Genomic DNA, 25746 nt, shown 5'->3' with positions numbered 1-25746 from the left:
GGATAGATTAGAGGACTCGTCTAGGGAGGCTATTTGGGTGGAATTGAGGAATGGGAAAGGTGTAGTAACGCTTGTAGGGGTGTATTATAGACCACCTAATGGGGAGCGAAAATTGGAGGAGCAAATTTGTAAGGAGATAGCAGATATTAGTAAGCACAAGGTTGTGATTGTGGGAGATTTAAATTTTCCACACATAGACTGGGAAACCCATTGTGTAAAAGGGCTGGATGGTTTGGAGTTTGTAAAATATATGCAAGATAGTTTTTTTGCAGCAATACATAGAGGTACCAACTAGAGAAGGGGCAGTGTTGGATCTCCTGTTAGGGAATAAGATCGGGCAGGTGAGTGAGGTATGTGTTGGGGAGCACTTCAAGTCCAATGATCACAATGCCATTAGTTTCAATTATGGAGAAGGACAGGACTGGACCCAGAATTGAGATTTTTGATTGGAGAAAGGCTAACTTTGAGGAGATACGGAAGGATTTAGAAGGAGTGGATTGGGACAATTTGTTTTATGGGAAGGATGTAATAGAGAAATGGAGGTCATTTAAAGGTGAAATTTTGAGGGTACAGAATCTTTATGTTCCTGTTAGGTTGAAAGGAAAGGTTAAAAGTTTGAGAGAGCCATGGTTTTCAAGGGATATTGGAAACTTGGTTTGGAAAAAGAGAGAGATCTACAATAAATATAGGCAGCTTGGAGTAAATGAGGTGCTTGAGGAACATAAAGAATGTAAGAAGAATCTTAAGAAAGAAATTAGAAAAGCTAAAAGAAGATATGAGGTTGCTTTGGCAAGTAAGGTGAAAATAAATCCAAAGGGTTTCTACAGTTACATTAATAGCAGAAAGGAAAGTGAGGGATAAAATTGGTCCCTTAGAGAATCAGAGTGGACAGCTATGTGCGGAGCCAAAAGAAATGGGGGAGATTTTGAACAATTTCTTTTCTTCGGTATTCACTAAGGAGGATATTGAATTGTGTAAAGGAAACAAGAAGGGTAGTTATGGAAAGTATGACAATTATAGAAGAGGAAGTACTGGCACTTTTAAGGAATATAAAAGTAGATAAGTCTCCGGGTCCTGACAGGATATTCCCTAGGACCTTGAGGGAAGTTAGTGTGGAAATAGCAGGGGCTCTGACAGAAATATTTTAAATGTCATTAGAAATAGGGATGGTGCCGGAGGATTGGCGTATTGCTCATGTTGTTCCATTGTTTAAAAAGGGTTCTAAGAGTAAACCTAGCAATTATCGGCCTGTGAGTTTGATGTCAGAGGTGGGTAAATTGATGGAAAGTATTCTTAGAGATGGTATATATAATTATTTGGATAGACAGGGTCTGATTAGGAACAGTCAACATGGATTTGTGCGTGGAAGGTCATGTTTGACAAATCTTATTGCATTTTTTGAAGGGGTTACTAGGAAAGTTGACGAGGGTAAAGCGGTGGATGTTGTCTATATGGACTTCAGTAAGGCCTTTGACAAGGTTCCACACGGAAGGTTAGTTAGGAAGGTTCAATCATTAGGTATTAATATCGAAGTAGTAAAATTGATTCAGCAGTGGCTGGATGGGAGACGCCAGAGAGTAGTGGTGGATAACTGTGTGTCAGATTGGAGGAGGGTGTGTAGCGGTGTGCCTCAGGGATCTGTACTGGGTCCAATGTTGTTTGTCATTTATATTAATGATCTGGATGATGGTGTGGTAAATTGGATTAGTAAGTATGCAGATGATACTAAGATAGGTGGTGTTGTGGATAATGAAGTAGGTTTTCAAAGCTTGCAGAGAGATTTAGGCCAGTTAGAAGAGTGGGCTGAAAAATGGCAGTTGGAGTTTAATGCTGAAAACTTTGTGGTGCTACATTTTGGTAGGACTAATCAAAATAGGACATACATGGTAGGGCAATGAAGAATGCAGTAGAACAGAGGGATCTAGGAATAATGGTGCATAGTTCCCTGAAGGTGGAATCTCATGTGGATAGGGTGGTGAAGAAAACTTTTGGTCTGCTGGCCTTTATAAGTCAGAGCATTGAGTATAGGAGTTGGGATGTAATGTTGAAATTGTACAAGGCACTGGTGAGGTCAAATTTGGAGTATTGTGTGCAGTTCTGGTCACCGAATTATAGGAAAAATGTCAACAAAATTGAGAGAGTACAGAGAAGATTTACTAGAATGTTACCTGGGTTTCGTCACCTAAGTTACAGAGAAAGGTTGAACAAGTTAGGTCTTTATTCTTTGGAACGTAGAAGATTGAGGGGGGACTTGATAGAGGTATTTAAAATTATGAGGGGGATTGATAGAGTTGACGTGGATAGGCTTTTTCCATTGAGAGTAGGGGAGATCCAAACAAGAGGACATGAGTTGAGAGTTAAAGGGCAAAAGTTTAGGGGTAACATGAGGGGGAACTTCTTTACTCAGAGAGAGGTAGCTGTGTGGAACGAGCTTCCAGCAGAAGTGGTTGAGGCAGGTTCGATGTTGTCGTTTAAAGTTAAATTGGATAGATATATGGACAGGAAAGGAATGGAGGGTTATGGGCTGAGTGCAGTTCGGTGGGACTAGGTGGGAGTAAGAGTTCGGCATGGACTAGAAGGGCCGAGATGGCCTGTTTCCATGCTGTAATTGTTATATGGTTATTCACTGGAATTCAGAAGAATGAGGTGTGACCTCATTGAAACGTATCACATGGTGAAAAGCCTTGGTAGAGTAGATGTGGTGAGGATGTTTCCCATGGTGGGAGAGTCTAAAACAAGATGGCACAACCTCAGAATAGAGGGGCGTCCTTTTAGAACGGATGAGGAGAAATTTCTTTAGCCAGGGAGTGATGAATCTGTGGAATTCTTTGCCACGGACAGCTGTGGAGGCCAAGTCTTTATGTATATTTAAGGCAGAAGTTTATAGATTCTTGATTGGTCAGGGCATGAAGGGATACGGGGAGAAGACAGGAGATTGGGGCTGAGAGGAAAATTGAATCAGCCATGATGAAATGGCGGAGGAGACTCGATGGGCCAAATGGCCTATATCCTATACCTTATAGAACACACTATATAAAAAGGCATCCGTTAGTCTTGCGAGACCATGGACCTGCGCCTGGAAAGTCTTCACTCTCAGGGCGCAGGCCTGGGCAAGGTTGTATGGAAGACCAGCAGTTACCCATGCTGCAAGTCTCCCCTCTCCACGACACCGACGTTGTCCAAGGGAAGGGCAAGGGCCGATACAGCTTGGCACCGGTGCCGTCGCAGAGCACTGTGTGGTTAAGTGCCTTGCTCAAGGACACAATGTGCTGCCTTGGCTGGGGCTCGAACTCACGACCTTCAGATCGCTAGTCCAATGCCTTAACCACTTGGCCACGTGCCCACTGTTACATACCTCATGGATATCTTGTAACTGTCTTGTGAGGATGATGTAATAGTCTTGCGGAGGTCACATGATGTAATTTTTCTGCCAATGCGAGGTCACGTGACGACCTGTTCTCACCAGGTATACAAGGGTAGACCCCTGGTGATGCAGTTAGTTTCAGTTTAGTTTTGTGTTAGATACTCCATTTTTGCTGCGTATTCGGCTGATGGCGCAGTTTTTGTTTTAAAGTGCAGTTCTACTTTCTATTAATGAGTAGTATTGGAGAGTGAAGACTTTACCGAAATTCGGGAATCCACTGAGTCCAGTAAAGTTGGTGTCGTTCGGCAGTTTCGTAAAGGATCAACCTTATTGATTCTTTGGTCAAGAGATAGTGACCTGTATCTGAGACAGCACCTGCCAAAAGTGCAAGGAAGTTTGTGCAAGGTTTGCTCACCAGGAAAAAGGTCAGTTCCTTTTAAGCCGTGTATTTCCGGCGTCGTGAATCCTGCGGACAAGGCAGGTTCTGGCTGGGATCAGCAGTAACGACACGTCTTTGAGGAATTCTTTACTTCAGGAAAGTCTCTCCTAATTGACTGTATAAATCTATTGGACTTTTGAATTTACCATACTAAGAACTGTGTTCGAATTTACCACTTTAAGAACTGTTTCGCCTTTACCCTTTTAAGAACTGTTCCAGAGTTGCCGTATAGCAGTTAACTTCCGGTTAAAGTTTTCATTTGTTTATCTTTTACTAATATTGAGCAAAGTTTAATAAATGTTTGTTTGTTTTTATAAAACCAGACTCAATTCTATATTCATTGTTGCCGGTCACGTGACAACACACTATATTAAAGAGCAAATTGTGAGACTTTGATTGAAGAGAGTATGAACACAACCATAATGCTGATTATTTAATTAAAATCTAATGTTATCACATCATAATGACAAGGGATACAATGATCTCCGTAAACCCAGCCATTTGAGACAAGAGCAGGTACAGGCAGTGTGATATCTCTGTTGGGTTGATGAGGTGATGGCCTGATGGGCTGGGAAGTGAAGTGTACAGGACAATTGGTGCTGTGATACTGCAGCCTGGGTGACAGAGTGAACAGCTGGGTAATATTGCAGCTGTAGAATGGGAAAGAATGCCCTGTGTGAACCCATGGAGAGGGAAGGCAGTGGACTGCCCCCTTCACTGTAAAACAGGCCTGCAGCTCACGTCACTGCTCGGTGATGATGTTGGGCAGGAAGTCGTACTGCATGGCCCGATACAGTTCCTCCTCGTACATCTCCAGCCTGGCTGTCATCTGCAGAAGAAAATTCAACAGGAACCATTAGTTACCCCCCAGTGGAGACATGGGCCCCACTGGCAAGCTCACCCAAAGGCAAAGGCAATCTCAAATTACCAATGCACTTCACACTGCCAACGAGAGACACCCTCACCCTCTACACCTTGCGGTATTGGAGTGTCAGCCTTTGCGCCCTGGGCTGCCTGGGGCAGTAGCAGGTTCAGTGGCTGCTGGTAGTCCTGGGATGAGGCCCTGTTCCACCGGAGCCGTCTGAGCATCAGGCTGCACCTCACAACTTCAGCAGCTGCTCCCTACTCCACTGGGCCGAGTGCTTTGGTGAGCCTGCTCAGAGCACCTTCGTTTGGAGAAGATTCTGTTTACAATGCTGCATGCAGGTTCGACCTGTGTTCTGACTGACTGCATCGCTGCCTGGTATGGAGACTACCGAGGGCTGTAGACTCAGCGACTTTCACCACGGGCACAGCCCTCCCCAGTACTGAGAACCTCAAGGAGGCAGGATGCTCGCCATGCCCTCTGCTCATTCCTACCATCAGGGAGGAGGCACAGCACCCTGAAGGCACTCACTCAACATCTTAGAAACTGTGTCCTCTCTGCCATCACATTCTGAAGGGTCTGCATTATAAACACACTCAAAATGCTGGGGAACTCAGCAGGTCAGGCAGCATCTATGGAGGGGAATAAATAGTCGATGTTTTGGGCCGAGACCCTCCATTAGGACTGGAAAAGCGGGGGCAGAAGCCGGAATGAGAAGGCGGGGGCTGGAAAGCAACCTGCGGATGACAGGTGAGACCCGGTGAAAACAAAAGTGGGTGGGGGAGGGCGGAATGAACTGGCGATTCATTACTCCTTTTCTACACTATTATTTTGTGATTTAAGGTGAGTTTTACATTTTCACAACTGTAATGCTGCCACTAAACAAATTTCACATCGTATCAGACAGTGACAATAACCAGATCTGAATGCGCAGATAGTCAGGTCTCAACAGGCTGAAGTGTTCTTTGGCTCTACACCAACACGCTGTGAAAGGAGCACTGCAAACCTTCCCTCAGCTGGTCCGGGTAGCTCCTGCCAGAGAACACGGGTGCGGTTTTTTAATGTGGAGGACGGAGCAGGAAATGAGATCTGAAAACCTGAAATAACAGAGAGTACAGGGAGCTCAAGGGGTAGGTCGGGCAGTGTCTGTGGAGAGGAACTGGGAGAGAGAAAACAGTTTTAATTTGCAGAGAGCTGCCAGATGAAAAGGACGGTAGGATGGATAGGGCGGAGTGAATATCTCTGGCAGGGCAAGACCGAAATGGGTTTGAAGAAGGGTTGTTGATGGGGCAGTCAGAGGGTAACAAAGCAGGGGATGACAGCGGAGGGGGAAAACCTGAGGCAGTGTCACAGGTGGATGTCAGCAAAATTTACCTGGCAGAAACTGAGAGCTCTTCCTCAGCCTTGTGTTGGGTCCGTTTTAGCTGTTGAAGAAGCCACAGGCTGAGAGCTGAGAGTGGAAGGGGCGAGCTGAAGACAGTGCAAGCAGGAGAAGGCGAGATGTTTGTTGTAAACAGAGCAGATTGGTCAGAGATTGGTAAGGTCATGCGAGAGGGTTGGCAAGATTAACTATATTTTCTTCAGCATACGCAGCCCCACAGGTCAGTCATCAGCACTTGAGATTCTCTTACAATCACGGTTGACAGAAGGGCAGGAGTGACCGCTCAGTGGGCCGAGGTTCAGAGTTTCAGCTGAAGGGGTTCACCATAACGCTGCCTGCATTAGAGGGCGTGTCCTCTAAGCAAAGGCTGGACAAACTTGGATTGCCTTCTCGGGGCTGGCAAAGGCTGAGGGAACATCTGATGTAAGTTAATAAGATTATGAGAGGCATAGACAGAGTCAGAATCTTTTTCCCATGGTATGAATGTCTAGAAACATAGAAAATAGGTGCAGGAGTAGGCCATTCGGCCCTTCAAGCCTGCACCGTCATTCAGTATGATCATGGCTGATCATCCAACTCAGAACCCTGTACCTGCCTTCCCTCCATATCCCCTGATCCCTTTAGCCACAAGGGCCATATCTAACTCCCTCTTAAATATAGCCAATGAACTGGCCTCAACTGTTTCCTGTGGCAAAGAATTCCACAGATTTACCACCCTCTGCGTGAAGAAGTTTCTCCTAATCTTGGTCCTAAAAGGCTTCCCCTTTATCCTCAAACTGTGACCCCTTGTTCTGGACTTCCCCAACATTGGGAACAATCTTCCTGCATCTAGCCTGTCCAATTCCTTTAGGATTTTATACGTTTCAATAAGATCCCCCCTCGATCTTCTAAATTCCAATGAGTATAAGCCTAGTCGATCCAGTCTTTCATCATATGAAAGTCCTGCCATCCCAGGAATCAATCTGGTGAACCTTCTTTGTACTCCCTCTATGGCAAGAATGTCTTTCCTCAGATTAGGGGACCAATATGGTCTAATATGGTCATAGCTCAAAGTAAGAGGGGCAAATTTTAAAGCAAAACACACACAAAATGCTGGAGGAACTCAGTAGGTCAGGCAGCATCTATGGAAAAGAATAAACAGTTGACTTTTCAGGCCGAGACCTTCAGCAGGACTGAAAGGGAAGGGGGAAGATGCCTGAATACAAAGGTGAGGGGTGGGGAAGGAGGCTGGCTGGAAGGTGATAGGTGGGTGGCAAAGGCCTAGGTCCAGAGAGGAAAGAATCTGACAGGGAAGGAGGGGTCCGGGGCAAGTAATAGGAAGGTAAGAAGAAGTGAAAGGTTCGAATCAGGAATAGAGGAAGGGGTGAAGATTTTTGGTTTTTCAGAAGGAGAAATCAATATTCATGCCATCAGGTTGGAGGCTACCCGGAGGCTACCTTGGAGAATACAAGGTGTTGCTCCTCCACCTTGAGGGTGGCCTCATCTTGGCCATGGATAAGCACGGCAGAATGGATTGGGAATTGGAATTAAAATGTTTGGCCACTGGAAAGTCCACTTGTGGTGGATGGTACAGTGGAGCTGAACGAAGCAGTCACGAAGCATCTCACTAACATAGAAGCCGAATCGGGAGCACCGGACACAACAGACGTCCGCAGCAGATTCACAGCTGAAGTGTGGCCTCACTTGTTTGGGGTTCTAATAGGAAGGAGCTGACTGGGCAGATGTAGCATCTTAGCTGCTTGCCGGCAGGGACGAATGAACAAATGAATCGCGATCCCTACCCAGCCGGGTGGGAGGTTTGTTTAGTTACGTTCAGTGGTGAGGTCCCTTTGGAGGGGGCAGAGGATAATGTGTTGGATGCGGAGGCTGATGGGGGACTCTATCACTATTACAATGACAGGAAGATGGGGTTAGTGCAGACGTATGGAAAATGGACTAGATGCAGGTGAGGGCAGAAAGGGAAACTCTTATTCTCTAAAGGAGAAGGATACCTCTAATGTCCTGGAACGTTAAGCTGCATCCTGAAAACAGATGTGGTGGAGGCAAAGAAACTGAGAAAAGGGAACAGCGTTTTTACAGGGGACGGGGTGGCAGAGGCAACTTCGTGAATCAGTAGGTTTATAAAATGTATTGATTGACAGTTTGTCTGGAGACCCAGAGATCCAGAGAGTGGAGGGAGGTGTCAGAGATGGCCCAAGTGAATTTAAGGGCAGGATGGGACTTGGAGGCAAAATTGATGAAATTGACAGGCTCTGTGTCAATGTAGCGGAGGGAAAGTTGGGAGGCTTCGAAAATAGACTGTTTTATACAGCCGATGAAGAAGCAGACAGATCTCAGGCCCGTGGCTACCCCTCGGGTTTGGAGAAAGTCAGAGGAGCCGAAGGAAATATTGTTGAGGGTGAGGACCAGTTCTGCCAGATGGGGGAGGGTGGTGGTGGAGGGGACTGGTTGGTTCTTTTGTCAAGAAAGAAGTGGAGAGATTTGAGGGGGATAGACATCCACGGTGAAGGTGAGGCAGTCAGGGCCAGGGAATTGAAGATCAAGGGCATGAAGAGTGTGGGAAGGGGCCGAACCAAGGGGACAGAATGGTATCAAGATATCAGGACACAGGTTCAGTGGGGCAGGAGCAGGCAGAGACATCAGGCCTACCCAGACAGTCCGGTAGGAGGTAGAAGCGAGCAGTGTGAGGTAAGGGAACTATGAGTTTGGTGGCAGTGGATGGAGTTCTCCAGAGTAGATGAGGTCACTGATGGTGCCGGAGACGGGTTTCTGATAGTGTGGAGTGGGGTCCTCCTCGAGGGGTAGGTATGAGGAGGTGTCTGAGGGTTGTTGCAAGGTAGAGGTCAGTGGTAAGGTTGGGATTGGTATGGAGAGAGTGCAGGGCAGTGCTTTCCGAAGAGGTCAGGTTAGATGAGAGAGGAGTGTTGACATCGAGATGTCTCATCGGCAATTTGAGATGAAAAGATCCAGAGCGGGCAGAACTGGAACAAGAAGAGGGGGAGCGCTGGAGATGGAAGAAGGGGTCATTAGCATGGGCTGTGGGATCCTTATCAAGGAAGTAAGCACAGACACAGAGGTGACGGAAGAAGAGCTCAGAGTCAAGGGGGAGGGCGCGGAACTCGCTGAGGTGCAGGCGAAAGGGGACAAAGGTGAGGCCCTTACCGAGGACAGAATGTTCTTCCTCAGAGAAGGGAAGGTTGGAGGGAATTGTGAAGACCCAGCACCGATGAAAGCTGGGATCAGAGGGTTGGAGTGTTCAGGGAAGGTGGGGAGTGGTGCAGGGGGCAGGTGAAGGGGAGACTGGAGGTTCAGTGGTCGTGTATAAAGTCTTGGCCTGGGGGTGCTGGAAGTCAAAGTCCAGGCTGGAGCTGGAGCTACAGGACACGCAATTAGCAGTTTGAAGTGTCTGGGGTCATAGGAAAGTTTAAAGGAGATGTGTGGGGCAAGAGTTTTTTTCTTGTAGAGTGGAGGGCGCATGAAACATTTACCGAGGGTGGTAGTGGAAGCAGAGGCATCCAAGGAATGGAGGGAGGATCAGAAATGGAGCCGGGAGAATCAGCTGTGCTCTGAGTTACCTTGAAGCCCCATTTGTCACTCATCTGTCGGCACAGATTAAGATCCATCTCAGCAATCAGCAACCCATCCCTGGTACGAGACAGACCAGGAGTCTGACTGCCATCAGGAGCAGCAACATAGCTGGAGCCATAGAAATGGCCAAAACTGTTGTGAGCTTCAGGAAGAGACAGAGGAAATCAGTTTAGTACAAATACGGAACATCTGTCTGGACACCGGTAGTGACAGTCCTACAACAGGAGCCCAGCCTCAAATATCATCACTGACTTTCTATCTGAGGTTGAAATGTTAATAGATATTGTCCTCATGCCACGGTATACTCCTGACCAATGCACTGAGGGAGAGTCGTGCACCCTTGTCCCTTTTTGGTGTGACCCTCCTTCAGTCAGGGTTAGTTCCTGGCTGAGGGATCCCAAAGACCAGGCTGAGTCTGTGGCTTGGGGTAGCTGACTGCAGCAATGCCCAACAATCAGTAATGGAGGACAAACAGCCAGGCCAAGAAGGTGCAAGACCCTTTGCTTGGACAAGTAGTGAAAGAACCTGCATTCAGCCCCTTCATAATAATGCTAAATTTACACGTGCAGACTGGAAAAGAAGTCTTACCAGGACAAGAGGTGGAATAACAAAGACGTCACATTACAAATGTAAGGACCAGGCTGGAGAGTTCCTGCTTACCCTTCTTTCCATCGCCGGAGGTGAACTCATTCTTGAAGTACTCCTAGGAGGCAAAGGCAACAGATAAACTGAGTGGATGAACAGCCAGAAGCCTGGTGTCCCTCACACAAAGCTCCTTCCCTGGCTCAGGGTGCGCTGTTTCCCTGGTTTCTGCACCCAATCCACCTGCTCCACATGCAAACAGGCCCCTCAGCCTGACTAGTTCATGCTGAGCAAGGTTCTAAGCTTGCTGACCATGTTGACCAAGGCAGTTTTGTTTTCCTGTGTTTAACCTACAATTCCTCTAAATATTTCCTATCCAAGTACCTTTTAAGTGTTGTCAAGCACTTGCCTCAACTACTTCACCTGGTTGCTCATTCCATAACTGACCACTGGGTGAAGAAGCTACCCTTCAGGGTCCTATTAAATCTCTCTAGTTCCTGATTTCCCAATGTTGGGGAAAAGACTACATTCTAGTTCCTGGCAGGGAAAAGACTGCATTCTTTTCTGTGCACCTCATGGTCTGATACACTTCTGTAAGATGTTCCCCTAGTCTGCTATGTTCCAGAAGATGAAGTCAACCTCTCCCTATAACTCAGTCCTTGACAACATCCTCATAAAACTTTTCTGCACTCTTTCCAGCATAATGGCATCTTTCCTATAACAGAGTGACCAGAACTGAACACGACATTCCAAATGCAACATCAGTAACATCTTGTAGAACTGCAACGTAACCTCCCCACTGCTATACCCAGAGTCCTGACTGATGAGGGCCAGTGTGTCCTCACCAACCTCTCTAGCCACAATATCACTTGCAGGAAGCCGTGTAGTTATACTCTGAACCAGGGCCCTGCGAAAGTCCTAACCTCATTTGTCTTTTGAAAATGCAACATCTCACATTTATCCAAATTAAATTCTATTTCCATTCCTCAGTTCATTTGTCCAGGTTTTTTTTTGCAGCCCTTCCTAAATAAATGGTCAGTAAATCCTGATAAACATCTTCACGGTTTACAAAACCAGCTATTTTAGTGTCATCTGCATACTAACCATACCTTGTACATTTTCATCCAAATCATTGATCAAGATAACATGATGAAGGTCATAAGGACCACATCCATTTTCATCCAAGTCATTGATCAAGATAATAAACCCTAGCATTGATCCCTGGGGAATGCTGCTAATCATGAGACTCTGGGTCAGGAAAACAATCTTCCACCCACACTCTCTCCTACCTACCAGCTAACCAATTGTGTATCCAATTAGTCAGTCCTCTGTGATCTAACTTTCCATGGTCGCCTGCCTTGGGGAACCCTATCTTACTGAAGGTCATAAGGACCACATCCACTATGCTGCCCTCACTGACCTTCTTGGTCTCTCAACAAAACTCAACCAAATTCATGAGACATGATCTCCCACACACAAATCTGTGCTGAATATCTCTACTCAACCCTCTCTTTCCAAATGGATATACATCTTCTCCCTCAAAATCCCCCTGATCCTATCTACTACAGCTGTTAGGCTTACTGATCTTACAGTTCCCAGGATTTTTTTGCAGCCCTTCCTAAATAAAGGTACAATATTATCCACCCTCCAGTCTCCTGGAAGCTCATCTATCACTGATAATGTATCTCAGTCAGAGCTCCTGCAGTCTCTTCTCCAGATTCCCATGGTGGTCTTGGATACACCCGATCAGGCCTTGGAGATTTATCTACATTTTTACACTTTACGACAGCACCCCTTTGCTTTACCGAAGACTCTACTCAAACATCCCTATTAACCATCTCAAGTTCAACAGTTGTTTCCCTCTTTCTTTCCCTGTACTTACTCTCTCTCTTTCACATGCACCCACCAATTCCCCTTTGATCTTTTGCCTTCCACCTACTCTGGGAGTATTTTACAGCAGCTAGTTAACCTTCGAGATGTGGAAGGAGACTTTAGGATCAGAGAAGCCCACACAATCACAGGGAGAACATCACAAGATCAGGACTATGATGGGGGCCACCCAGAAACTGTGTGCTCACTGATACAGCACACCACTCTATGTAATGACTACAGGCACGTCTCCGTGCCTGAGCACTGTGCTGACTCACACAATTCAACCTCAGCCGCTTTCCACATTACAGGTTGGTCCACCTGGTGCAGACCCATCACTCCTGGGGGTTTCGGCTGCCAATTGTGCCCATCTTGCTTGGTCAGGGGATGTGGTAAATCAGAAACACTTTGGATTGCAGCTGCATTTTGTGGCCTGAATCTGACTTTGATTACTGCCACAGAGTACCTAATTCAAGTTTATGGCTCCTGACTTGTGGGGTGAAGGTTGTGCAGTAGGGTGCTTCTCCCACTAGATGAAGAACACACGAACACACACACCATTCCCCATGCCTCTTCAGAATCAGGATATCAAGATTAGCTTTGCATAATCTCATCTCCCCGTGGACCTGAAGAATGGATGAGCATTTCTGCGAAGATCTCTGGACTCCTGGTAGGTCACTAGTGTGTGGGACTGGTCTTTCACAGGAGCACAAGGCTCCTGCTGTGCTTGTGCTCTGCCAGGGAACACGGACAAGCAGAATGCCAGGAGAGGCCCAGGACAAGCTCAGGCTCTGGTCATAAAGCTGCCAGTGGCTGCTTCATGTTGACGTATGACATGTATAAAAGGCAAGGATAACAGGTTTAGTTTTTGAGAGATATCGAGGTCCTGGTTAAGAAAAAGAAGGTGGTGCGTAACAGCATTAGGCAGGTAGGAATAAATGAGGTGCTTGAGGAATATAAGAAATGCAAGGGAACACTTAAGAAAGAAATCAGGAGGGATGTGGTGAGGACCTATAAGTACCTGGGTTGCACCTGGGTGACAGACGAGTGAAGCACCAACACAGAGGCTGTGTACAAGAAGGGCCAGAGTCATCTCTACTTCCTGAGGAGACCGAGTCCTTTGGAGTATGCAGGCCTCCCCTTCACACGTCCTACCAGTCTGTTGTCGCCAGTACAATCGTCTATGCTGTGGTGTGCTGGGGCAATGGCATCAACACGGGTGATGCCAACAGGCTCAATAAACTGATTAGAAAGGCTGGCTCTGTTATAGGAGTCAGAATGGACACACAGGAGACTGTGGTAGAACAAAGGACCCTTCTAAAATTCCTGGCAATTCTGGACAATGTTTCTCACTCTCTGTATGCCACCTCGGATGAACAGAGGAGCACTTTTAGTAACAACTACACCGCTCCAAAGAGCCCTATATGAGGTCATTCCAATTTACTTTGGCCAACACCTCTCTCATACCACTGTAATTTTCTTTACTCCACTGAAATACTGCTACATCAGACTTTATTTTCTCCCTATCAAATTTCAAATTGAACTCAATCATATTGTGATCACTGACTCCCAAAGGTAATGTGGTCATAGAACAGAAAAATCTACAGCACATTACAGGCCCTTCGGCCCACAATGTTGTACCGACCTTGTCACCTACTCTAGAGACTGCCTAGAGTTTCCCTAGTACATAGCCCTCTATTTTTCTAAGCTCCATGTACCTAACTAAGAGGCTCTCAAAAGATCCTATTGCATCCACTTCCACCACCACCGCTGGCAGCCCATTCCAAGCACCCACCACCCTCTGCATAAAAAACGTATCCTTCTTCATTCTCCATAACTTCCACCCCCTCCAACGGGATCCCACCACTAAGCACATCTTTCCCTCCCCACTCTCTCTGCTTTCTGCAGGGATCGCTCCCTATGCGACTCCCTTGTCCATTCGTCCCCCCCATCCCTCCCCACCAATCTCCCTCCTGGCACTTATCCTTGTTAGTAGAACAAGTGCTACACATGCCCTTACACTTCCTCCCTTACCACCATTCAGGGCCCCAGACAGTCCTTCCAGGTGAGGCGACACTTCACCTGTGAGTCGGCTGGGGTGATATACTGCGTCTGGTGCTCCCGATATATTGGTGAGACCCGATGCAGACTGGGAGATTGTTTTGCTGAACACCTACGCTCTGTCCGCCAGAGAAAGCAGGATCTCCCAGCGGCCACACATTTTAATTCCTCGACCCATTCCCATTCAGACATGTCTGTCCACGGCCTCCTCTACTGTAAAGATGAAGCCACACTCAGGTTGGAGGAACAACACCTTATATCCTGTCTGGGGAGCCTCCAACCTGATGGCATGAACATTGACATCTCTAACTTCCGCTAATGCCCCACCTCCCCCTCGTACCCCATCCGTTATTTATTTGTATACACACATTCTTTCTCTCTCTCTCCTTTTTCTCCCTCTGTCCCTCTCACTATACCCCTTGCCCATCCTCTGGGTTTTCCCCCCCTCTCCCTTTTCTTTCTCCCTGGGCCTCCTGTCCCATGATCCTCTCATATCCCCTTTGCCAATCACCTGTCCAGCTCTTGGCTCCATCCCTCCCCCTCCTGTCTTCTCCTATCATTTCGGATCTCCCCCTCCCCCTCCCACTTTCAAATCTCTTACTAGCTCTTCCTCCAGTTAGTCCTGACGAAGGGTCTCGGCCCGAAACGTCGACTGTACCTCTTCCTAGAGATGCTGCCTGGCCTGCTGTGTTCACCAGCAACTTTGATGAGTGTTGCTTGAATTTCCAGCATCTGCAGAATTCCTCGTGTTTCCTTCTTCATCCAGGTGATTTAGAAAAGTCACAAAGAGGAGGGGTCCCAGAACAGATCCCCATGGAACCCCACTGGTCCCTGACCTCCGTGTAGAATACGAACCATTTACAACCACCCTTTGCCTTCTGTGGGCAAGCCAATTCTGAATCCACAAAGCAATGTTCCCTTGGATCCCATGCCTTCTTACTTTCTGAAGGAGCCTTGCATGGGGAACTTTATCAAAGAACTCAGTCAGACTTGTAAGGCACGACCTGCCCTTGACAAAGCCGTGCTGACTATCCCTAATCAGATGATGTCTCTCCAAATGCTCCATGAATCCTGCCTCTCAGGATCTTCTCCAACAACCTGCCCACCACTGAAGTAAGACTCACTGGTCTATCATTTCCTGGGTTACCTCTACTCCCTTTCTTGAACAAGGGAACAATGTATGCAAACCCTCCAGTCCTCTAGAACCTCTCCCATCCCTATTGATGATGCTAAGGTCATCGCCAGAGGCTCAGCAATCTCCATCCTCACTTCCCACAGTAGCCTGGGGTATATCTCATCCGGTCCCGGTGACTTATCTAACTTGATGCTTTTCAAAAGCTCCAGCACATCCTCTTTCTTACTGTCTATATGCTCAAGCTTTTCAGTCTTCCCCACAATTGCCAAGGTCCTTTTCCCTGGTGAATACTGAAGCAAAGTATTTATTCAATACCTCCACTACCTCTTCCAACTCCATGCACATGTTTCCACTCTTGCTCCTGATTGGTCCTATTCTCTCGTGTCTTATCCTCTCGGTCTTCACATACTTGTAGAATGCCTTAGGGTTTTCCTTAAACCTGTCTGCCAAGGCCTTCTCATGGCCCCTTCTGGCTCTCCTAATTCCATTCTTAAGCTCTTTCCTGGCACCCTTGTAATTTTCTAGAGCTCTAACAGCACCTAGTTTCCTGAACCTTTTGTCAGCTTTTCTTTCCTTCTTAACTAGATTTTCGACATCCTTTGGAACCATGGTTCTTTAACCCTACCATCCTTTCCCTGCCTCAATGGAACATACCCCTGCAGAACTCCAACCAAATGTTCCCTGAACATTTAACACACTTCCCTGAGAACATCTGCTCCCAAGTTCCTGCCTAATAGCATCATAGTTCCCCCCACCCCATTAAATGTTTTCCCAAATTGTCTGCTCCTATCCCTCTCCAGCGCTATGGTGAAGGAGATTGAGTTGTGATCACTATCTCCAAAATGCTTTTCCACTGAGAGGTCTGACACCTGACCAGGTTCATTTCCCAACACAGATCAAGTACAGCCTCTCCTCTCATTGGCTTATCTACATATTGCATCAGGAAACCTTCCTGAACACACCTAACAAACTTCACCCCATCTAAACCCCTTGCGCTAAGGAGATACCAATAAATATTAGGAAAGTTAAAATTATTATTAGGAAGGTCCTGCTGAAGGGTCTTGACCCGAAATGTTGACTGTACTTTTATCCGTAGAAGCTGCCTGGCCTGCTGAGTTCCTCCAGAATTTTGTGTGTGTTGCTCGGATTTCCAGCATCTGCAGATTCTCTCCTGTTTGTAATGTTGAAACTTTATAAAGCACTGGTGAGGCCTCACTTGGAGTACTGTGAGCAGGTTTGGGCCCCTGATCTTAGAAAGGATGTGCTGAAACTGGACAGGGTTCAAAGAAGGTTCACAAAAATGATTCCAGGATTGAAAGGCTTGCTGAATGAACAGTGTTTGGTGGCCCTGGGCCTGATTTCACGAGGATTCAGAAGAATGGGGGGCGACCTCAAGGAAACCTATTGAATGGTGGAAGTCCTTGATGTGGAGAGGAAGTTTCCTGTGGTGGCAGAGAACACAACCTCAGAATAGAGGAGCGTCCTTTCAGAATGGAGATGAGGAGTAATTTCTTTAGCTAGAGAATGGTGAAATTCTTTGCCACAGGCAGCTCTGGAGGCCAAGTCTTTACATATATTTAAGGCAGAGGTTGATAGATTCTTGATTGGTCAGGGCATGAAGGGATACGGGGAGACGGCAGGAGATTGCGGCTGAGAGGAAAATTGGATCAGCCATGATGAAATGGTACAGCAGACTCGATGGGCCAAATGGCCTAACTCTGCTCCTTTATCTAATGGTGCCAGGACATAGCTTCAGTACTTCCTCAGGAAAGAGTCCTGGGGGCACACCCAGACATTGATAAGGTTTCTGTGTGCTGCCACATAAATGCAAGGGTCATTTCTGTTGTCAACTGGAACTCTCTCTCCTGAGCTCAGCCCCCACTTTCACAGCGTCTCGACAATGCCTCGCATCCTCCAGTAACACCCCCTACGCTGTAAGCTTGCTCATGTTGGTCATCGAACATCATGACTAAAAGGTTCCAAATAAAAAAACCCCATCAACAGAAACGACAGGAGGACAGCAGCCATAACGAAGCTGCATCCTTGCTGTGCCACAACGATCTCCCCAGCTCAACCAATCAGCCTGACACCCATGCATCAGAGTTCAGAGGGAGGTCCCGCTGGTAGAGAGTTGAGAGGGACGTCCCGGTCGTAGAGAGTTGAGAGGGAGGTCCCGCTGGTAGAGAGTTCAGAGGGGGGTCCTGGTCGTAGAGAGTTGAGAGGGAGGTCAGGGCATGAAGGGCTGGTAGAGAGTTCAGAGGGGGGTCCTGGTCGTAGAGAGTTGAGAGGGAGGTCCCGGTCGTAGAGAGTTGAAAGGGAGGTCCCGGTCGTTGAGAGTTGAAAGGGAGGTCCCGGTGGTAGAAAGTTGAGAGGGACGTCCAGGTCGTAGAGAGTTGAGAGGGAAGGGTCCTGGTGGTAGAGAGTTGAGAAGGAGATCCCGGTGGTAGAGAGGTGAGAGGGAGGTCCCGGTCGTAGAGAGTGGAGAGGGAGGTCTCGGTCGTAGAGAGTTGAGAGGGAGGTCCCGGTCGTAGAGAGTTGAGAGGGAGGTCCCGCTGGTAGAGAGTTGAGAGGGACGTCCCGGTCGTAGAGAGTTGAGAGGGAGGTCCCGGTCGTAGAGAGTTGAAAGGGAGGTCCCGGTCGTTGAGAGTTGAGAGGGAGGTCCCGGTGGTAGAAAGTTGAGAGGGACGTCCAGGTCGTAGAGAGTTGAGAGGGAAGGGTCCCGGTGGTAGAGAGTTGAGAAGGAGATCCCGGTGGTAGAGAGGTGAGAGGGAAGTCCTGGTCGTAGAGAGTTGAGAGGGACAACCCGGTCGTAGAGAGTTGAGAGGGAGTTCCCGGTCGTAGAGAATTGAGAGGGAGGTCCCAGTCGTAGAGAGTTGAGAGGGAGGTCCCGGTCGTAGAGAGTGGAGAGGGAGGTCTCGGTCGTAGAGAGTTGAGAGGGACAAGGGTCCCAGTGTTAGAGAGTTGAGAGGGAGGTCCCAGTCGTAGAGAGTTGAGAGGGAGGTCCCGGTCGTAGAGAGTTGAGAGGGAGGTCCCAGTGGTACAGAGTTGAGAGGGAGATCCCGGTCGTAGAGAGTTGAGAGGGACGTCCAGGTCGTAGAGAGTTGAGAGGGAGGTCCCAGTCGTAGAGAGTTGAGAGGAAGGTCCCGGTGGTAGAGAGTTGAGAGGAAGGTCCCGGTGGTAGAGAGTTGAGAGGGAGGTCCCGGTCGTAGAGAGTTGAGAGGGAGGTCCCGGTCGTAGAGAGTTGAGAGGGAGGTCCCGGTCGTAGAGAGTTGAGAGAGAGGTCCCGGTCGTAGAGAGTTGAGAGGGACGTCCAGGTGGTAGAGAGGTGAGAGGGAAGTCCTGGTCATAGAGAGTTGAGAGGGAGGTCGCGGTGGTAGAGAGTTGAGAGGGACGTCCAGGTCGTAGAGAGTTGAGAGGGAGGTCCCGGTCGTTGAGAGTTGAGAGGGAGGTCCCGGTCGTAGAGAGTTGAGAGGGAGGTCCCGGTCGTAGAGAGTTGAGAGGGACGTCCAGGTCATTGAGAGTTGAGAGGGAGGTCCCGGTGGTAGAGAGCTGAGAGGGACGTCCCGGTGATAGAGAGTTGAGAGGGAGGTCCTAATCGTAGAGAATGGAGAGGGAGGTCTCGGTCGTAGAGAGTTGAGAGGGACGTCCAGGTCATAGAGAGTTGAGAGGGAGGTCCCGGTCGTAGAGAGTTGAGAGGGAGGTCGCGGTGGTAGAGAGTTGAGAGGGACGTCCAGGTCGTAGAGAGTTGAGAGGGAGGTCCCGGTCGTTGAGAGTTGAGAGGGAGGTCCCGGTCGTAGAGAGTTGAGAGGGAGGTCCCGGTCGTAGAGAGTTGAGAGGGACGTCCAGGTCGTAAAGAGTTGAGAGGGAGGTCCCAGTCGTAGAGAGTTGAGAGGGAGGTCCCGGTCGTAGAGAGTGGAGAGGGAGGTCTCGGTTGTAGAGAGTTGAGAGGGAGGTCCCAGTGGTAGAGAGTTGAGAGGGAGGTCCCGGTCGTAGAGAGTTGAGAGGGAGGTCCCGGTCATTGAGAGTTGAGAGGGAGGTCCCGGTGGTAGAGAGCTGAGAGGGACGTCCCGGTGATAGAGAGTTGAGAGGGACGTCCAGGTCGTAGAGAGTTGAGAGGGAAGGGTCCCGGTGGTAGAGAGTTGAGAAGGAGATCCCGGTGGTAGAGAGGTGAGAGGGAAGTCCTGGTCGTAGAGAGTTGAGAGGGACAACCCGGTCGTAGAGAGTTGAGAGGGAGTTCCCGGTCGTAGAGAATTGAGAGGGAGGTCCCAGTCGTAGAGAGTTGAGAGGGAGGTCCCGGTCGTAGAGAGTGGAGAGGGAGGTCTCGGTTGTAGAGAGTTGAGAGGGACGTCCAGGTCATAGAGAGTTGAGAGGGAGGTCCCGGTCGTAGAGAGTTGAGAGGGAGGTCCCGGTCGTAGAGAGTGGAGAGGGAGGTCTGGGTCGTAGAGAGTTGAGAGGGACGTCCAGGTCATAGAGAGTTGAGAGGGAGGTCCCGGTCGTAGAGAGGTGAGAGGGAGGTCCCGGTCGTAGAGAGTTGAGAGGGAGGTCCCAGTGGTACAGAGTTGAGAGGGAGATCCTGGTCGTAGAGAGTTGAGAGGGAGGTCCCGGTCGTAGAGAGTTGAGAGGGAGATCGCAGTCGAAGAGAGTTGAGAGGGAGGTCCCGGTCGTAGAGAGGTGAGAGGGAAGTCCTGGTCGTAGAGAGTTGAGAGGGACAACCCAGTCGTAGAGAGTTGAGAGGGAGTTCCCGGTGGTAGAGAGTTGAGAGGGAGGTCCTAATCGTAGAGAGTGGAGAGGGAGGTCTCGGTCATAGAGAGTTGAGAGGGACGTCCAGGTCATAGAGAGTTGAGAGGGAGGTCCCGGTCGTAGAGAGTTGAGAGGGAGGTCGCGGTGGTAGAGAGTTGAGAGGGACGTCCAGGTCGTAGAGAGTTGAGAGGGAGGTCCCGGTCGTTGAGAGTTGAGAGGGAGGTCCCGGTGGTAGAGAGTTGAGAGGGAGGTCCCAGTCGTAGAGAGTTGAGAGGGAGGTCCCGGTCGTAGAGAGTGGAGAGGAAGGTCTCGGTCGTAGAGAGTTGAGAGGGAGGTCCCAGTGGTAGAGAGTTGAGAGGGAGGTCCCGGTCGTAGAGAGTTGAGAGGGACGTCCAGGTCGCAGAGAGTTGAGAGGGAGTTCCCGGTCGTAGAGAGTTGAGAGGGAGTTGAGAGGGAGGTCCCGGTTGTAGAGATTGAGAGGGACGTCCCGGTGGTAGAGAGTTGAGAGGGACGTCCCGGTCGTAGAGAGTTGAGAGGGAGGTCCCGGTCGTAGAGAGTGGAGAGGGAGGTCTCGGTCGTAGAGAGTTGAGAGGGACGTCCAGGTCATAGAGAGTTGAGAGGGAGGTCCCGGTCGTAGAGAGTTGAGAGGGAGATCCCAGTGGTACAGAGTTGAGAGGGGGATCCCGGTCGTAGAGAGTTGAGAGGGAGGTCGCAGTCGTAGAGAGTTGAGAGGGAGGTCCCGGTCGTAGAGAGGTGAGAGGGAAGTCCTGGTCTTAGAGAGTTGAGAGGGACAACCCGGTCGTAGAGAGTTGAGAGGGAGTTCCCGGTCGTAGAGAATTGAGAGGGAGGTCCCAGTCGTAGAGAGTTGAGAGGGATGTCCCGGTCGTAGAGAGTGGAGAGGGAGGTCTCGGTCGTAGAGAGTTGAGAGGGACAAGGGTCCCAGTGTTAGAGAGTTGAGAGGGAGGTCCCGGTCGTAGAGAGTTGAGAGGGAGGTCCCGGTCGTAGAGAGTTGAGAGGGAGGTCCCAGTGGTACAGAGTTGAGAGGGAGATCCCGGTCGTAGAGAGTTGAGAGGGACGTCCAGGTCGTAGAGAGTTGAGAGGGAGGTCCCGGTCGTAGAGAGTTGAGAGGAAGGTCCCGGTGGTAGAGAGTTGAGAGGGACGTCGCAGTCGTAGAGAGTTGAGAGGGAGGTCCCGGTCGTAGAGAGTTGAGAGGGAGGTCCTGGTCGTAGAGAGTTGAGAGGGAGGTCCCGGTCGTAGAGAGTTGAGAGAGAGGTCCCGGTCGTAGAGAGTTGAGAGGGACGTCCAGGTGGTAGAGAGGTGAGAGGGAAGTCCTGGTCGTAGAGAGTTGAGAGGGACAACCCGGTCGTAGAGAGTTGAGAGGGAGTTCCCGGTGGTAGAGAGTTTAGAGGGAGGTCCTAATCGTACAGAATGGAGAGGGAGGTCTCGGTCGTAGAGAGTTGAGAGGGACGTCCAGGTCATAGAGAGTTGAGAGGGAGGTCCCGGTCGTAGAGAGTTGAGAGGGAGGTCGCGGTGGTAGACAGTTGAGAGGGACGTCCAGGTCGTAGAGAGTTGAGAGGGAGGTCCCGGTCGTTGAGAGTTGAGAGGGAGGTCCCGGTCGTAGAGAGTTGAGAGGGAGGTCCCGGTCGTAGAGAGTTGATAGGGACGTCCAGGTCGTAGAGAGTTGAGAGGGAGGTCCCAGTCGTAGAGAGTTGAGAGGGAGGTCCCGGTCGTAGAGAGTGGAGAGGGAGGTCTCGGTCGTAGAGAGTTGAGAGGGACGTCCAGGTCATAGAGAGTTGAGAGGGAGGTCCCGGTCGTAGAGAGTTGAGAGGGAGGTCCCGGTCGTAGAGAGTGGAGAGGGAAGTCTCGGTCGTAGAGAGTTGAGAGGGACGTCTTGGTCATAGAGAGTTTAGAGGGAGGTCGCAGTCGTAGAGAGGTGAGAGGGAGGTCCCGGTCGTAGAGAGTTGAGAGGGAGGTCCCAGTGGTACAGAGTTGAGAGGGAGGTCCCGGTCGTAGAGAGTTGAGAGGGAGGTCCCGGTCGTAGAGAGTTGAGAGGGAGGTCGCAGTTGTAGAGAGTTGAGAGGGAGGTCCCGGTCATAGAGAGGTGAGAGGGAGGTCCCGGTCGTTGAGAGTTGAGAGGGAGGTCCCGGTCGTAGAGAGTTGAGAGGGAGGTCCCGGTGGTAGAGGGTTGAGAGGGAGGTCCCAGTCGTAGAGAGTTGAGAGGGAGGTCCCGGTCGTAGAGAGTGGAGAGGAAGGTCTCGGTCGTAGAGAGTTGAGAGGGAGGTCCCAGTGGTAGAGAGTTGAGAGGGAGGTCCCGGTCGTAGAGAGTTGAGAGGGACGTCCAGGTCGCAGAGAGTTGAGAGGGAGTTCCCGGTCGTAGAGAGTTGAGAGGGAGTTGAGAGGGAGGTCCCGGTTGTAGAGATTGAGAGGGACATCCCGGTGGTAGAGAGTTGAGAGGGACGTCCCGGTCGTAGAGAGTTGAGAGGGACGTCCCAGTTGTAGAGATTGAGAGGGACGTCCTGGTGGTAGAGAGTTGAGAAGGATTTCCTGGTCGTAGAGAGTTGAGAGGGAGGTCCCGGTCATAGAGAGTTGAGAGGGAGGTCCCGGTGGTAGAGAGTTGAGAGGGACGTCCCGGTCGTAGAGAATTGAGAGGGACGTCCCGGTCGTAGAGAGTTGAGAGGGAGGTCCCGGTGGTAGAGAGTTGAGAGGGACGTCCCGGTCGTAGAGAGTTGAGAGGGACGTCCCGGTCGTAGAGAGTTGAGAGGGAGGTCCCGGTCGTAGAGAGTTGAGAGGGAGGTCCCGGTCGTAGAGAGTGGAGAGGGAGGTCTCGGTCGTAGAGAGTTGAGAGGGACGTCCAGGTCATAGAGAGTTGAGAGGGAGGTCCCGGTCGTAGAGAGTTGAGAGGGAGGTCCCGGTCGTAAAGAGTGTAGAGGGAGGTCTCGGTCGTAGAGAGTTGAGAGGGACGTCCAGGTCATAGAGAGTTGAGAGGGAGGTCCCGGTCGTAGAGAGTTGAGAGAGAGGTCCCAGTGGTACAGAGTTGAGAGGGAGATCCCGGTCGTAGAGAGTTAAGAGGGAGGTCCCGGTCGTAGAGAGTTGAGAGGAAGGTCCCGGTGGTAGAGAGTTGAGAGGGAGGTCGCAGTCGTAGAGAGTTGAGAGGGAGGTCCCGGTCGTAGAGAGGTGAGAGGGAAGTCCTGGTCGTAGAGAGTTGAGAGGGACAACCCGGTCGTAGAGAGTTGAGAGGGAGTTCCCGGTGGTAGAGAGTTGAGAGGGAGGTCCTAATCGTATAGAGTGGAGAGGGAGGTCTGGGTCGTAGAGAGTTGAGAGGGACGTCCAGGTCATAGAGAGTTGAGAGGGAGGTCCCGGTCGTAGAGAGTTGAGAGGGAGGTCGCGGTGGTAGAGAGTTGAGAGGGACGTCCAGGTCGTAGAGAGTTGAGAGGGAGGTCCCGGTCGTTGAGAGTTGAGAGGGAGGTCCCGGTCGTAGAGAGTTGAGAGGGAGGTCCCGGTCGTAGAGAGTTGAGAGGGACGTCCAGGTGGTAGAGCGTTAAGAGGGACGTCCAGGTTGCAGAGAGTTGAGAGGGAGGTCCCGGTGGTAGAGAGTTGAGAGGGAGGTCCCGGTGGTAGAGAGTTGAGAGGGAGATCTCGGTCGTAGAGAGTTGAGAGGGAGGTCCCAGTTGTAGAGAGTTGAGAGGGAGGTCCCGGTCGTAGAGAGTTGAGAGGGACGTCCAGGTCGCAGAGAGTTGAGAGTGAGTTCCCGGTTGTAGAGAGTTGAGAGGGAGTTGAGAGGGAGGTCCCGGTTGCAGAGATTGAGAGGGACGTCCCGGTGGTAGAGAGTTGAGAGGGACGTCCCGGTCGTAGAGAGTTGAGAGGGACGTCCCAGTTGTAGAGATTGAGAGGGACGTCCTGGTGGTAGAGAGTTGAGAAGGATTTCCTGGTCGTAGAGAGTTGAGAGGGAGGTCCCGGTCGTAGAGAGTTGAGAGGGACGTCCCGGTCGTAGAGAGTTGAGAGGGAGGTCCCGGTGGTAGAGAGTTGAGAGGGAGGTCCCGGTGGTAGAGAGTTGAGAGGGACGTCCCGGTGGTAGAGAGTTGAGAGGGACGTCCCGGTCGTAGAGAGTTGAGAGGGAGGTCCCGGTCGTAGAGAGTTGAGAGGGAGGTCTCGGTCGTAGAGAGTTGAGAGGGACGTCCCGGTCGTAGAGAGTTGAGAGGGAGGTCCCGGTCGTAGAGAGTTGAGAGGGAGGTCCCGGTCGTAGAGAGTTGAGAGGGACGTCCCGGTCGTAGAGAGTTGAGAGGGAGGTCCCGGTCGTAGAGAGTTGAGAGGGACAAGGGTCCCAGTGTTAGAGAGTTGAGAGGGAGGTCCCGGTGGTTGAGAGTTGAGAGGGAGGTCCCGGTCGTAGAGAGTTGAGAGGGAGGTCCTGGTGGTAGAGAGTTGAGAGGGAGGACCCGGTGGTGGAGAGTTGAGAGGGAGGTCCCGGTGGTAGAGAGTTGAGAGGGAGGTCCTGGTGGTAGGGAGTTGAGAGGGAGGTCCTGGTCGTAGAGAGTTGAGAGGGAGGTCCCGGTGATAGAGAGTTGAGAGGGAGGTCCCGGTGATAGAGAGTTGAGAGGGAAGTCCCGGTTGTAGAGAGTTGAGAGGGAGGTCCCGGTCGTAGAGAGTTGAGAGGGAGGTCCCAGTGGTAGAGAGTTGAGAGGGAGGTCCCAGTGGTAGAGAGTTGAGATGGAGGTCCCGGTGTAGAGAGTTGAGAGGGAGGTCCCGGTCGTAGAGAGTTGAGAGGGACAAGGGTCCCGGTGTTAGAGAGTTGAGAGGGAGGTCCCGGTGGTAGAGAGTTGAGAGGGATTTCCTGGTCGTAGAGAGTTGAGAGGGAGGTCCCAGTCGTAGAGAGTTGAGAGGGAAGGTCCACAGTGTTGAGACAGCGGTGGACCAACAACACTATGACCACAAGCTCAGCTAGCATCTCTGTGATACACAAATTCTCCTTAAAGCGAGCACAGCTCTGAAGAAATCACAAACACTGTTGGAGGAACTCAGCAGGACAAGCTGTATCCGTGGAGGGGAATAAGCAGTTGACGTTTCAGCTGTGATCTTTCATCATGACTGGAAAGACAGATGGTAGACTCAGAAGGGGGTGGGGGAGAGGGGGACTACAAGCAGGTAGATGATTGGCTTGAGACCAAGTTAGGGAGAAGGTAGAATGATACGAGAAGCTAGGAGGACATGGGTGGAAGAGGGACAGGACTGAAGAACAAGGAGTCTGAGAAGATCAGACGGTGGACCATGGAGTAAAGGGAGGGAGGTGGAGAACCACTTTCCAGTTGGATGGTGCTGTGCATGGTCTCTCCAGATCCAAACAAAGGTAAAATTGTTCATTTTATGATCACAGGACACTGCTGGATATTAAGATGCGGGATATTAAGAACATCGAGTACTGTAGGACTCTGCCATCAGCGAGCTGCTCGCCTGCGGTGCAGCTGTGCACCGTATTGTCGCCAGATTGTTGTGCTGAGGCACTACTGGGTCCAACACACGGTGAAAATGATTGCCTTGGACATTTTTCTTGTGATGGCAAGACCCTGTTAGACCCTGGTAATGTAAAACATTGCAAGTCCGTTGAGTGGTGGAATAACAAGAGCAACGGCGGGGAGCTGCATTGCCTCACAGCCGCTGCACGGAGGTTGTGGTGTCAGCTGTCGCAGTCGCCCGCGGGAGGAGGTGCCGAGTTGGAGTGCGAGAGGCA

At 50.3% G+C, this 25746-nt stretch overlaps 1 protein-coding gene across 2 annotated transcripts in view; it reads right to left on the bottom strand.

The window, feature by feature from the left end:
• Nucleotides 1-4223: 4223 nt before the first annotated feature.
• Nucleotides 4224-25746, bottom strand: part of upb1 (ureidopropionase, beta) — a 187753-nt gene continuing 166230 nt past the window's right edge. The window contains exons 8-10 of one of the 2 annotated variants that reach the window (XM_072242792.1): nucleotides 10298-10340; nucleotides 9625-9779; nucleotides 4224-4632 (exon numbers count right to left, since the gene is read on the bottom strand). In XM_072242792.1, coding sequence (XP_072098893.1) covers nucleotides 4546-4632; nucleotides 9625-9779; nucleotides 10298-10340 — 285 coding nt within the window. In that variant the 3' untranslated portion in view covers nucleotides 4224-4545. The remainder of the gene's footprint in view (nucleotides 4633-9624; nucleotides 9780-10297; nucleotides 10341-25746) is intronic. The other variant, XM_072242793.1, reaches the window with a different exon arrangement.

Source organism: Mobula birostris, chromosome 25 (assembly GCF_030028105.1).
Source record: "Mobula birostris isolate sMobBir1 chromosome 25, sMobBir1.hap1, whole genome shotgun sequence".
Lineage (NCBI taxonomy): Eukaryota > Metazoa > Chordata > Chondrichthyes > Myliobatiformes > Myliobatidae > Mobula > Mobula birostris.
Note: the sequence above shows the minus strand (reverse complement) of the source record. Positions and strands in the feature narration are given on the sequence as shown.